The sequence below is a fragment of the Canis lupus genome, chromosome 10 (genome assembly GCF_003254725.2).
Source record: "Canis lupus dingo isolate Sandy chromosome 10, ASM325472v2, whole genome shotgun sequence".
Taxonomy (NCBI): Eukaryota; Metazoa; Chordata; class Mammalia; order Carnivora; family Canidae; genus Canis; species Canis lupus.
Genome location: NC_064252.1, coordinates 55,698,250 through 55,712,941, shown reverse-complemented (window position 1 = coordinate 55,712,941; position 14,692 = coordinate 55,698,250). Strand labels below are relative to the sequence as shown.

General features: G+C 35.6%; 1 protein-coding gene across 7 annotated transcripts in view; it reads left to right on the top strand.

The window, feature by feature from the left end:
• Positions 1-14,692, top strand: part of ASB3 (ankyrin repeat and SOCS box containing 3) — a 104,481-nt gene that overhangs the window by 54,628 nt on the left and 35,161 nt on the right. For 6 of the 7 annotated variants that reach the window (XM_025466866.3, XM_049115499.1, XM_025466876.3 and 3 more), the window contains exons 4-5: positions 11,952-12,064; positions 12,658-12,793. The exons of the other annotated variant lie outside the window; for it this stretch is intronic. In XM_025466866.3, coding sequence (XP_025322651.1) covers positions 11,952-12,064; positions 12,658-12,793 — 249 coding nt within the window. The remainder of the gene's footprint in view (positions 1-11,951; positions 12,065-12,657; positions 12,794-14,692) is intronic. 7 annotated transcript variants of the gene reach the window in all.

Genomic DNA, 14,692 nt, shown 5'->3' with positions numbered 1-14,692 from the left:
ATAAAGACTTTTGTGATTAGGTGATGGAAAATACAGAAAATCTGTAAACACTGATGATTGTAAGCATTTTGTTGTTGTTGGATTGCGAGGAAGGTATTTGAGTTGTAGTCATTCATAACTGTTGAGTGTGAAGTCATGACTTCATAAAGCCCCAGTAAGGCCAAGCAGAAAGTATACAGTTTGTTGTCTTGGAATTTAAGTCTTTCTAAGATTTATTGTTGTCAGTAGTTGGAGCCTACTCTTAGACATGAGAGAAGGAATAAATGATACTAATTAAACAGTCTAAGGAAATGTCTTTAGATTCAGTGAAAACTTGGGACAGGAAATAGAAGGACAAGAAAGAACATAAAGGTTCTGTGTTAACAGCTTCTGCCTACCTTTTAGGCCCAGTTGTGTTTTTTGGAAGAGAGGAAAATCTGGCAAATGAATGGCCGTTTGTACAGGTAGTGACCATTATAGACTTTGGACTCCTTTTTTGAGGATGGCAAAATTGTATGTTTGTAACGCTCGTTGACAAGATCAACATAGTTATAGAGGAGGAAAAGTAAGCATGTTTATTTAAACCAGTAAGATTGGTCATAAGTAATTATTCTGGAGAAGGTAAATCAGACAGTAAGGCTCCTGAGGCCAGAAGGTAGATTATAAGTAATGATGCCTAGAGAATGTTAGGGACTACTGAGGAAAGTGAAACCCAGTGTAAAGGGACAGCCACTACTTGCTCTAGCCCAGTGTTGCCAGATTTCAAGGTACTTTGAGTATGGATATCTGTGTTTTTTTAATATGAAAATTTCTGATTTTTGAATTTTGCCTTAACTGTAAAACAAAACAAATTAACAAAGCCAAATAAAACTGTGTGGAGCAAATAAAACACATGGGAAAGAATCCAACTGATAAGCTGTTCAGTTTGTGACCCTCGGTAGAATATATTTATTTGTTGTTTACAGAACCCAACTAATAGATAAAGGCATACTTTTTTGTCTGCTGAAAGATGACTTCAGAGGTCATTTTCTGCACATAGCAGATCTCTTTGATCATAATGAGGAAACAGAACTGTGTTCCAGACGTTTGAATCATCTGTCTGCCCCTACAGTGTTGCTTCACTAATTCTGTAGTCTTCTCTATATGCTTCTATACTCTAAGCTGTAATACAGGATCTGAAATCTTATTATAGGGAAATGCTGTACAAAGATTGAGTTCTCACACAAGTATTATATCGGAATTTCTGTCTTATGGTATTTATTTAATTTTATTTTTAAGAGATTTTATTTATTTGACACAGAAAGAAGCACAAGTAGGCAGAATGGCAGGCAGAGGGAGAGGGAGAAGCAGGCTCCCTGCTGAGCAGACAGCCTGATGCGGGGCTCTATCCCAGGACCCTAGGGTCATGACCCGAGCCAAAGACAGACACTAAGCCACCCAGGTGCCTGTCTTATGGCATTTAAATGTTATTTTGAATTGTTCTTTGGGCTGAAATTCTGTTTAAAGGCAGATATTAAAGTGAGCTTGAAGATAGTGCCTTGAGTCACAACAGCAGTATCATCTTGTGATGAAAAATTTGTAGACTTTGGAATAAGCCAATCTCCAAAATATTCCTGTACAAATTTTTGAAATACAATACCCACTTGAAAAATTGTTAATAATGAGACAGACTAGAAGATATATGGTTAAGAAGAAAGTGTCTGTATTAACAGCATAGATATCACAAACATCTTTTTTTCTATTTTTATTGTATAAACAATAGCAGACTTTAAGAAGAAAAAAATTGTCCCTTATCCTACATGTTTGTATCTTTAAGAATTCCCCACAATTCCTTATGGGTAGGTATTTTATGTAGTTTATACAGAAATTCATATAGACATTTTATAATGGAAAGAGGCACTTTGCATATCATATGATACATCATGCATATATCCAATTTACAATTTTTCACTTACTCTGCTCTAAGCATTTTTTTTACATTTCAATACTATTTTAATAGTTATGGTTTTAGATATTATTTTAGTCTACTGAAGGTATTATATCTTAATATTAGATATTTAGACTTTTTATTACTAGTCGCTTCATGTTTGAAAAGAATAACTATGAAATCTTTCCACACATCACATTTCAGTTGAAGGATGACTAAGTAAAAAATAAGCATTTTATTTACACTTTCATGTAAACCTTATTAAGTCACCAAAAAGTTGATAAATCATCACAAGGACATCATTTGCATAACATATTTGCTAATGTAAGGAATATTGCCATGTTTATATGTGTTCCCATATCTATTTATTTCTTGTACTTTTTAAAAATAAATTTATCTACTCCTGTCACTCATCTATAAGATTCTTCATGTTTTCCTTACTGATTTTTATGAATTCTATATATTATTACCTCATTCTTTTTTTTTCACTTGAAAAAATCATTAATATTAATACATCTTTATCAAGACTGACAAAAATCAAAAGGTAGGAAACATAAATCAGCAATATTGGTAATGAACAGGGAATATAACTCTAAACCCATGACATTAAAAGGATGTTCAAGTAATCCTAAAAATATTCCACTTCACAAATTTGAAAATACTGATTACATGGTTCAGCTTGTTAAGAAACACATATTATCAACATTTAACTAGGATGAAGACAATCTAAATAGTCTAATTAACCATTAAATCAATTTAATTTTTAATTAAAATGTCTGAACATTAATCCCCAACCCCAGTTTGTTTTACAAAAAAATCCTACCAAATATTTAGCCAAATTAACACTGATTTTACAGAATGTCTTCCAGAATATATAAAATAAGGGAACACTCTCTAGCTCACGTTACTCTGATATCAAAAGCAGAAAAAAAGACTATAGATAAAACTACAAGCCATGAACCAAGATGTAAAATCCCAACAAAATATTAGCAAACTTAATCCAAAAGTGTGTAATTGCACAGTATGATCACGTGTGAATTTTTTTTTTTCAAGTATGTAAGACTGGTACAGGGTTAAAAAAAAAAAAACAGTCAATATAAATTATCATATCAATTGGCTAAAGAAGAAAAATCATATGGTCATATCAATTGATGTAGAAAAACCCAATACCCATTCATGAAAAGAACAAAATCATTTTTGGCAAATTATCAATAAAGAGGAACTACAACAAGTGGATGAAGTACATTTACAAAGAATATACAGAAAACATAAAGCCTAATGGTGAAAGAATAAAATGCTTTACTCCTAGGATTAGAAATGAAGAAAGTATGTCCAGTTTTATAATTCTTATTCAACATCATACTGGAAGTTCTAGGCATTACATTAGGCATATATGATATGTGATATAATAATGTACCATATAATATATTACATATTATGATGTATATATTTTACATATAAAAAACATGGGGTAAATATAAAGCAAAGGAAAGCATCTAGAAAATAGCCTAGGGCTTAAAATTTCATGATTATATTTAACTTTACATATGCAGTATATATGTATATATAATGTATATATGTATTATTTGTAAGTATGTTTTATGCATTTAATATGTGTGCATATATAATATACATATTATACATTTATTACCTCATTCTTAAAAAAGATTTTATTTATTTATTTATGAGAGACACAGAGAGAGAGAGGCAGAGACATAGGCAGAGGGAGAAGCAGGCTTTCCGGAGGGAGCCTGATGCAGTACTCAATCCCAGGACCCTGGGTTCGTGACCTGAGCCAAAGACAGACACTCAACACTGAACCACCCAGGTGTCTGTATTAAAGTTCATTTTTATGTTTTGTGAAAATTATTATTTCCCTGAGTACTTGTTTCCTTACTGCTTTTTCAATTCTATTGTATATGTATCTCTTGAAATCCCTTTATCTTTTATTTTGTGATTGTATCTATGGCATTAAGATTTAAAATGGTTTTCTACTATTATCTGATAAATGTACAATTCTGGTTTTTCTTATTTATTTTTATTTTTTATTTATTTTATTTATTTTTTTATTTTTTATTTTTTTATTTTTATTTTTTTTTAATTTATTTTTTATTGGTGTTCAATTTACTAACATACAGAATAACCCCCAGTGCCCGTCACCCATTCACTCCCACCCCCTGCCCTCCTCCCCTTCTACCACCCCTAGTTCGTTTCCCAGAGTTAGCAGTCTTTACGTTCTGTCTCCCTTTCTGATATTTCCCACACATTTCTTCTCCCTTCCCTTATATTCCCTTTCACTATTATTTATATTCCCCAAATGAATGAGAACATATAATGTTTGTCCTTCTCCGACTGACTTACTTCACTCAGCATAATACCCTCCAGTTCCATCCACGTTGAAGCAAATGGTGGGTATTTGTCATTTCTAATAGCTGAGTAATATTCCATTGTATACATAAACCACATCTTCTTTATCCATTCATCTTTCGTTGGACACCGAGGCTCCTTCCACAGTTTGGCTATCGTGGCCATTGCTGCTATTATTTTTTATTTTTTGATTATTGTGTGGTGAAAAGTTTGGTTCTAAATTCACTTTTCCTTTAAAAACTGCTAATCAGTTAATCTAACACCTCTTACCAAGTCCTGTCCATGTCTCCCCAGCCCCCACGTTCATATTTTAATTAATGCTGATGTTCTGGTAACTACATTCAAGGTGATTTTTCAGTGGAGTAAGGCAGAAAAGCACTTTGGGACAAAATAAGTGAAAGGAGAGAGGTAACTAAAGGAAAGACTTTAAAACACAAAAGAGCCTGCACTTGATGGTTTTGAAAGTTCTCAGCCTCTACTCAGAGCAAAAGGCTTGAATTAAGACTTCCAAGCAAATACCAAAACCATGACACTACTAGGAAAAAGTAGTATTAAAGTGAAGTCTCCTTTATGATTTGTAAAGTATTTTGATAAAATCTGTGTGTGATAAAGGTGGTGCCTTATAGTAGTATTCAGGCAGATGAAAGGTCCTCTAAAGATTTTAGGGTGTGATTTATAGGCACACTCAGCCAAGCAGTGGGGCTTTAAGAAGTTTAGGAGTGTTGCTCCTCAGCAGAAGCCCAGGGCAGAGAAAGGCTTTATCTCAAAGAGCCTTGTGAGCATGGTTTTGTCTATTAAAGAGAGCCCTAAGAAGATTGACAGAAGACCCACAAAGTTTTAAGAGAAATGCACTGTTAGAAATGCTTCTGACATGAAAGTTAGGCTGAAAGATAATACAAAATGTAAAGAGACCATCAGCTACAGGGGACCCTGCATGGGGTAACAATCACTTCCCATTCCTTCCCCTTCACCCTTGGCAACTGTGAAACTACTTTGTGTCTATGGAATTGCTTATTCTTGACATTTCATATAATCACCAATATGCGGCCTTTTACGTTTGTTTTTTTTTCACTTAGCATAAAGTTTTCAAGGCTCATGTTGCAATATACATCAGTACTTCATTCTTATTTATGGCTGAATAATATTCAGTAGGGTGATGTACCACCTTTTGTTTATCTGTTCTTCAATTGATGAACATTTGGGTTATTTCTGCTTTTTGACTGCCATGAATAATCTTGCCAAAATTATTTGTGTAAAAGCTTTTTTAAAAAATATTTTATTCATTCATTCATTCATTCATTCATTCATTCATTCGAGACCCAGAAAGAGAGGCAGAGACATAGGCAGAGGGAGAAGCAAGCTCCCTGTGAGGAGCCCCAGGTGGACTTGATCCCATGACCCTGGGATCACAACCTGAGCCAAAGGCAGACACTCAACCAGTGGCCACCCAGGTGTCCCTGTGTAAAAGTTTTTGTGTGAATATATGTTTTCTGTTTTGTTTTGTGGAAATTTCTAGGAGTGGAATAGCTGGGTCATGTGATAACCCTATATGTGACTTTTTGAGGAACTACAGGACTTACAAAGCGGCTGTACCATTTTGCATTCCGAGCAGCAATGGATGATGGTTTCAGTTTCTCCACATCCTTGTCAGTACTTGTCCATCTTTTTGATTATAGCCATCCTACTGGGTGTGAAGCGGCATCTCATGATTTTGATTTGCATTTCCCTCATGACTAATGATGTTGATCCTTTTATGTGTTTACAGATTATTGTTTAAATTTTGATTACTGCAGTAAAAGAACTCATTACGTGACTGTCTCATTTAATTTATAAGTTCCAAATAAATACTTCTCTAGATTTTATTATTTGAATCTTATTGTTTCCAGTTTAACATCAATCGTGTGCAGGTTTATTTTTCCTGTGCTAATGGCAAAGATCTGATTAGTCAGTTTGAGAATCCTGCTTAGTGTTAATCTCAAGTAGTGTTGTTTTTTTTCCCCTCTGATCATTTCTATTCTTAGTATTTGTGTTGGTGTGTTTCTGTTTGAAGTGACCAGTCAGTATAAATCCTCTTCTGTTTTCTGTCATCTAGCTCATATTTACTGAATGGCTCTTATATGTCAGTAAAGTGTCAGCACTTTACTAAGGGCTGAGGATACATAGTAGCAAGCGAGTTTTACAATCTGGTGAGGAATTTATGATGAACAAGTATGCATGTGAATTATAATGGCAATCTATTAGTAAGTGATAGAGAGGAATGGAGCATGATGATATGATAGAAAGTAATAGGGGGGCCTACTTTAGGTGGGTTAGTCAGTGAAAATTTTTCCTAGTTGTTGCATTCTGAAAGCACTAAAAGAACCATTGAAATAAAAGTAGTGTGGCTAGAACACAGGAAAGTGAGGGGGAGAGGCTCACAAGGTGAGGCTGAAGAGAGAGCTGTTTTCCTTTGAAAAGCTCTAGCTGAAAACTCATTGTTTCCTTAAAATAAATAAATGAACAAACAAATCAGCCAACCAGTTAATTAAAACTTCTGACCATGCCCTACAGAATTTAGCTTCTTCTTGAGACCTGTCTCAGGAACAAGGTGGGCCATCTTGCTGTTCCTCAAACATACCATCTTTGCTTCCTCTTGGCCTTCATGCTCCTATTTCCTGTTTGGAGTACGCCTCCTCCATCTCTTTGCGTGACTTTACTGCTTTTTATCTTTCATTTCTCTCTTCATCTGTCTTTGTTTCAGAGTTGACCTTTCTCCCCTTTTCTAAAGTAGTACACTTATCCCAAGTCACTGTGCATTATTTTACTCTGTTAATTTCTTTCACAGTATTTTTTATGAGAACTTATTTTATTTATCTATGTTTGTTTATTACTCATCTCTCTGATTAAAAGGGAAGTTCCATGAAGGCAAATACCTTGTCTGTTGGGTTGACTGCTATAACCCTCGTGCTTGATGCACTCCCAGGTACTGTGGAATGTCTGGATTAAGTAATTTAATTGCAGAGTATTGAAGGATATGATGAAATGGTAGATTTTAAGTTCAGAGAAGAACTCTGAAAAAAAAAAAACAAAACCCTGCTATTATAGCTGTGAGGTTGATTTCAGTGGCTTGTTGTTTATAGCCCCTCTTATAATCATGGGAATTCTTCTATGGAGCTGTCAAGTATGTTTATATAGTCATCCTTAATTTACATATAATGTGAAATCGTAAGAAGTGTAATGACTTATTTCAAAGAACTGTGGTTTGCTGATTTTCTGGGATCTGTAAGTCAATGTGGCTTTTCTTTTTGCTTTTAAAATCCAATTTTGGAAAATTTGAGCCATTATGTCTTGAAATATATATATTTTTCTGTTTCCATTCTTATTCTCTTCTCCTTTGGGACTTTCAATTACATGTATATTGGACTATTTGATGTTGACCCACAGGCTCCTGATGCATAGTTGATTTTCCTGAAGTCTTTTTCTCAGTTCTTTTTTTTTTTTTTTTTTTTTTCAAGTTTTATTTTAAATAATCTCTACATCCAATATAAGGCTCAAACTCCTGACTCTAAGGTCAAGAGTTGCATGCCCTTCTGACTGAGCCAGCCAGGCGCCACTCTCTTCAGTTCTTTAGATTGGGTGATTTATATTGAGGTCTTCAAAATCATTGACTCTTCTTCTATCTCCAGTCTTTTTTTAGGCCCATCCCTTTCTTTTTTTCAGCTCTAGAATATCCTTTTTAAAAGACTTTATTTCTCTGCTGTGATTCTCTTTGTATACCTATCTATATACCATCTATATTAAAAGTAAAGTCTTTGAATGTATTCCCCTAAAATTTTTAAAGCATATTTATACTAGTTGTTTTAGTTCATCTGTTAAATCCAACATCTGAGCCGTCTTGGGGTCAGTTTCTGGTGACTGCTTTCTGAATTGTATATGGGACATAGTGCATAGTATGTTAGACTTGAATTCTTTCATAAGAGAAATGTTGGTATATATTTTTCTTTTTAAAAAAATTTTTTAAAAGATTTTATTTATTTATTTATGAGATACAGAGAGAGAGGCAGAGGGAGAAGCAGGCTGCGTGCAGGGAGCCTCAATCCTGGGTCTCTAGGATCCCACCCCGGGCTGAAGGCAGCACTAAACCGCTGAGCCACCCGGGCTGCCTTTTTTCTTTTTTTCTAATAAATCATTTAATAACATATCACCTTCAGTTTGTTTAGGTTTGCTTTTATGCTTTGTTAGACTGTATCTGTGGAAAGCTTAAGGTGTTTTCCCAAGTGTGTCTAATTAGGCAGGACTCTCACCTACCAACCTCTGCCTTTTTCCTCATCTTGTCAGGGCTTATTTTAGGCTTAGAGCAGATCTAGAGTAGGCCTTACTCTCTGATGTGGTTTTTACTCCCAAGGCAATGAGGTATCCTATTGTTTCACCACTGGCAGGACTCTTAGGATTTCCATTGCCCTCTGCAGCATTTGACCTCTAGTTATCTCTGTTCTATCCTCAGTCCTTTAGCAGTTCTCCAGTAAGCTTTGTCTTGCCTTAGGCATGTGCAGCCCAGCCCACAGCCAAAGATTCTTAGAGATCTCCTACACCAGGACCTCTCTGCACTTATCTTTTCTCTGGGTCCTCACACCAGATGTCAACTGCTTGAACTCTAATCTTTGCCTCCTTATCTCAGTGGACTGCTGTCCCTCTGCTTGAACGGTTTCCTTTCTTGGAGTACCTTTTCTTCAGCCCTACCCTTGCCTTGCTTGGACTTCAACTCACTGTTCCATTTAAGAAGTGTTGCCAGGCAGACAGCTGAAGTGGTCAGGGGGCTTACCTCATATATTTCCCTTCTCTCAGGAATCACAACGTTCCACCTACTGTTTAATGCCAGAAAAAGTTGCCTTACATATTTGTTCACTTGTATGGTAAGATAGTTGACTGTGGGAAGGCTAGTTTAGTTCCAGTTATGTTGTCCTATCCAGAAGTCTAATTCTGAAGCCTATTTAGTTTCAGGGGATGTGTTCTTAAAAAGAGCAAATCTTACTTCCTTTAGGATGTTTTTTTCCCTATTCATCCAGGCAACGGTTATTTATTGCCTGTCTTCTGTCTGTATTTGGCACTAAGCATACAAGCAGAATGAGACACAGTTTCTTTTTTTTTTTTTAAGATTTTATTTATTTATTCGTGAGAGAGACAGAGAGAGGCAGAGACATAGACAGAGGGAGAAGCAGGCTCCCTGTGGGGAGCTTGATGTGGGACTCCATCCCAGGACCCCGGGATCACGCCCTGAACTAAAGGCAGGCGCTCAACCACTGAGCCATCCAGGTGTCCCGAGACACAGTTTCTTTCTTCATGGAACATACTTTCTTAGTGGATTAGGAGGCCAGCAAATGGGAAGTTCAAGTCAGATCTTTTTTTGTTTTTTTAATAAACTTTTATTGGATAACATACATTGATATTGCACGGCACCCTGCCTCCTTATTTTGGTAACCTGTTATATAAGGAGAAATAAGTTAATCCACCTTTCCCAAAGGAGAGGCTTTGGTAGTAGATATAAGCTCTAAGTGTACTTTTCTGAACCACTGTTTCTTAATTATTAATCGTTAAATTTGCCTTATATTGAAATAATTAGTGAGCTATAATAATGCTATTTATTTGTTCATGTATTGGTTTTACTCTTTTTACCATTGGGCAGTGTTTTCACCAGAGATGCAGATGTCATATATCTTTATGTATTTATGATGTTGAAAACAATTTTTCTGTTTCTCTACTGTAGTGTATTTAACAATCAAAACAAATATTTTTGACTTTCATTTTTGTAAGGTCAGCCTAACTCATGAAAAACAAACATCTTTATCCTGCATCATATATCACTGCCAACAACCTGATAATCTTCAACTCAGGGTCTGGCCAGAGAATGATTTTTGCCGGCGATCTCTGATAATGATGTATGATGAATTGGATATGAAACAGATTTTCTTCCTTTTCTCTTATGACCTCCACCCAAAATTAGATTGACTTTAGATTGATTATAGACAAATAGCTTGATTATAGACAAAGAACTGTTGTTCTGTTCTTGGTAAAATGCTCTGAATGTTAACTTAGAAAATAAGATATGTTAAACATCTATTACAGTGGTACTGTTTCAACCATGGTGGTTTCTGAACCATCACATTTCTGAAACCTCCTCTGATAAGAGAACTCTGGACTACAGAACTTATGGGGAAACTTTGCTATAAATTCAGTATACAAAACTAATAGAATATCAGTGACGTTATTTATCTTCAGTAATAATGAATATGCTTACCATTTCTTGTTTTCTACTTTTAAATGTTTTATCTTCCCTGTTGTTCTATGTGTGCTAGCGTTTTTCACGTGTGGCCCTTCATTTAAAAGTCTAGTGCCTTTCTAATTTTTGGCTGAAAGTTGTTGATTTCATTTACTTCTTACCTATAACTTTAATAGAAGGAATAAATATATGCTTGAAATGAAATAAAAAAATCATACTTGCTTTTCAAACCACCTTTCTCATTACCAAGCACATGAAGTCAGACCTTCTTATACACTTTCTGATAGCTCTTCCCCAAACTTATAATTCCAAGAAGTCTTAACAGTAGTCTCATACCTACATCATTCACCTTGTACCTTATTTGCTAAAGGTATATTTGTGTGTGTACTTATTTTATCAAGTACTATATACCTCTGTTTTTGGCATTCCATTTTTTTTTTTTTCCTCCATTAATTCCTCCAGAATCATTGCCACCCTCAGTGCACAGTTTTGTGATAAATAACATTTTGGGAAGTTTAGTCTCACTTGTGTGGTGTATCAACTTAGTGATACACTAAGTTGATACACCTATGTTTTTTCTCACAAGGTAGGATTTATAAATTGTTATATGTATCTGATACTAGGTGACACTTATCTTGGGCTCATGTTAAATTCAGTACATAAGATAAAGTAGAATAATTTGGTGAAATTGGTAAAAGGGTAAACCAGTTTTAGATACCTATGGGCATGCAAACTGTTCTTCAAAGGATCTACTTTAGCATCATCTTGGGAGCCATTAGTTTCAGTTACTGTGGTTAAGTGACATGTAGTTCTTTAATAATACTCTTTAGGTTATGTGGAGTCCCCTTTTCAGATAAGCACAGTTTTACTGTATTTGCATTGATACAAAACGTCCTTTTAAACAATCATTATTGTTTATGATGGTAAAAAATATCTATGATGCAGAACTTGTAGTGTTGCTTTTTCGGTTTGCTAGTGACTATTGTTATTTGTGGTCAAATGGTAATAGTAGCAAATCTTTCAATCCTGTTGAAACTGTTCTTCAGTCTGGTGCTGTTTCTTCTGACCTGTTCACCCCATCCCTCCCCCAATTGCATTTTTAACAAAATAGAAACATCGTCTTCATTAGCATAGAAAATAAAGGTTTGCCTCTTGCTTCTGTTTCCTCTGTATCTCTTAAATAGGATTGAAAATAATTTTGTTTGTTCACAGAAAGGATGGTATATGTTAATAGGTTTGGGCTAAGACAATTGTGATAAATGTTTTGGTATTGCATAGGGAGTATGTGTTTTGATTTCTTGATAGAAATGATCACAGCATTGTGAGTTCCACGGTGAATAAGTGATGAGAACATCACCACAGTGTCCAGTTTACAAACATGCCTTTGTACTGACAATAATTGTTTTGACTGCTGTATTGCAGCTGTTGAAAATGGACAGATAGATGTGTTAAGGCTGTTGCTTCGACATGGAGCAAATGTTAATGGATCCCATTCTATGTGTGGATGGAATGCTTTGCACCAGGCTACTTTTCAGGTAACCTCTGAATTTATTATTTCATTTCCATGTAAATTATGTGTTTTACCCTTTTAAAATGACAGTTCTATACAGTTTTTGCTTCCTACTTGCCTGTGATTTATGATGGTTAGTGCAGTACAGAAAAGGCAGTCTAAATGCTAATGATCATTCTGAATAAGCCAACTGCTCTAGTAGTTCCAGCAGCTTTGGGCTTCAGGGATTATCTGAGTTTTTCATATGTTGATAGCATAGTTAAGAGACCAACAGAATATTTGGAATATAAGTTGATAAGGAGCAATGGCGCATTTTATTTATAACAGTGTGTTTAGAAATTGTGGTAACTCTTGAGTGCTTGGGATAGCAAACTAGTTTTACAGGCTTTAAACGAATTATAATTCTTAGAGATCAGTGTTTGATCTGTTTATGTTTAATGGGCCAACTAAAGGTATAGAATAATCTGATTGTTTAATACTTCCTTCCCATTGAACAATATAGTTAAAAAAAATTTTCCTTTAGTGAGGATGATAAAAACCCAAAACATAGCAATAAGAAAAGAGATACCTTCTATTTGCTTTGTTTTCTCCCATTTAAAATATGAATCTGTGCTTTAGGAAAATGCTGAGATCATAAAATTGCTTCTTAAAAAAGGAGCAAACAAGGAATGCCAAGATGACTTTGGAATCACACCTTTATTTGTTGCTGCTCAGTATGGCAAGCTAGAAAGCTTGAGCATACTTATTTCATCGGGTAAGATTAATCCATTAGCCTTTGCACTGTTAAGATCTTGAGTTTTAACTGTGTGTCCTCCTAGGAAGTATAATTCTTGACCAGATATAAATCAGGTTGTGAAATGTATGGTTTTATGTTAGTGGTAAATAAGAGTACATACGTGTTGATTTATAAGCCTGGTTACTAAGTGTCTATTACTAACATAATGTGGTGCACAGCTACTAATTTATCTGAGGAGGAACATAATGATCTATCACCAAAGCAGGTTTATTGGCAAGTTGAATGAATGGTCTTTTCTCGCTTATGGGGACCTAAGCAGTTCCAACTTTCTAGGGCATAAGACTATATAATCTTAATTAATTTATTAGGTAGCTATTTTGTTTGTTTGTTTTTTAAAGATTTTATTTATTTATTCATTAGAAACACACACAGAGAGAGAGGCAGAGACATAGGCAGAGGGAGAAGCAGGCTCCATGCAGGGAGTCCGATGTGGGACTCGATCCCGGGACTCTAGGATTACGCCCTGGGCCAAAGGCAGGTACCAAACCGCTGAGCCACCCAGGGATCCCCTAGGTAGCTGTTTTGTATATTAAACCTTCGAGTTGTATGTTTTGATGAATTGTATGATTATTTGAATGGTTTTGTTTGAAAGCTTGTTTACACTTTATGATGTTAATAGCAACATAAAATTGCTAAGGGTTTCTTTGTGACAAACATTACACATTGGAGAAGATGATGTTGAGGTGGCATTCTTATGCTGTATGACATTTCTGTGACCAGGAATGTTTGTTATGTAAGGGCTTTTAAATTCCTCCAAACACTGTGTATTCACTCACAGTAAATAACCTGATGAAGCATGGATAGTTAAGAGTAGATGGGAAATACACTAGATTTGCCAGTAGGACAAAAAATTTTTAAAAAATACCTACCCTTTTTATATATGTCTGTCATACTTAGATTTTTCATAAATTACCTCCAAGGGTGCCTGGGTGGCTCAGTTGGTTAAGTGTATGACTCTTGATCTTAGCTCAGGTCTTGATTTCAGGCTCATGTGAGTTCAAGCCCCATCCCATGTTGGGTGCATGGAGCCTACTTAAAAAAAAAAAGTTACCTCCAAATATATGAAACAAAGTTTATTTAGACAGCAAAGTACATAGTTTCTTATTTCTTCTTTCTCTTTACAAACTTCAAATGCTCAAGTTGAAGTTTGGAGCAAAGAAAAAAAATTTTTTAAGATATTTATTTGAGGGAGAGGGAGAGAGAGAGAGACAGAGCATGAAAAGGGGGAGGGAGGGAGAGGAAAAGGGAGAAGCAGACTCCCCACTGAGCAGGGAGCCTGATGTGGGGCTCAATACCAGGACTCTGAGATCAGGGGCACCTGGGTGGCTCAGTGGTTGAGCGTTTGCCTTTGGCTTGGGTCATGATCCCGGTCCTGGGATTGAGTCCTGCATGTGCTTAACCAGATTGAGCGACCTAGGTGCCCTGGAGCGAAGAAATATTAAGTGCCAAATTAAGGTATCTGTTACAAATATTGAGTCTTAGCATTGAGAGGAATCTTCAAAATCTCTTATTTAAACATGTATGTTTTTATTTTATTTTATTTTTTAAAGATTTTATTTATTCATTCATGAGAGACACACAGAGAGAGAGAGGCAGAGAGAGAAGCATGCTCCGTGCAGGGAGCCCGATGTGGGACTTGATCCTGGGACTCCAGGATCACGCCCTATGCCAAAGGCAGGTGCTCAACCCCTGAGCCATTCAGGTGTCTCAACATGTATGTTTTTAGATTGAGAATCATAGGTCCTGAGTGTTTAAGTGCCTTGCCAAAGATCTAGAAAATATTTACTGGCAGAATTAGGGCTTAGAAACAGGTTTTCTTCTCATGTGACTTGTCTTCCTGAGGTTGTCCTAATTCAT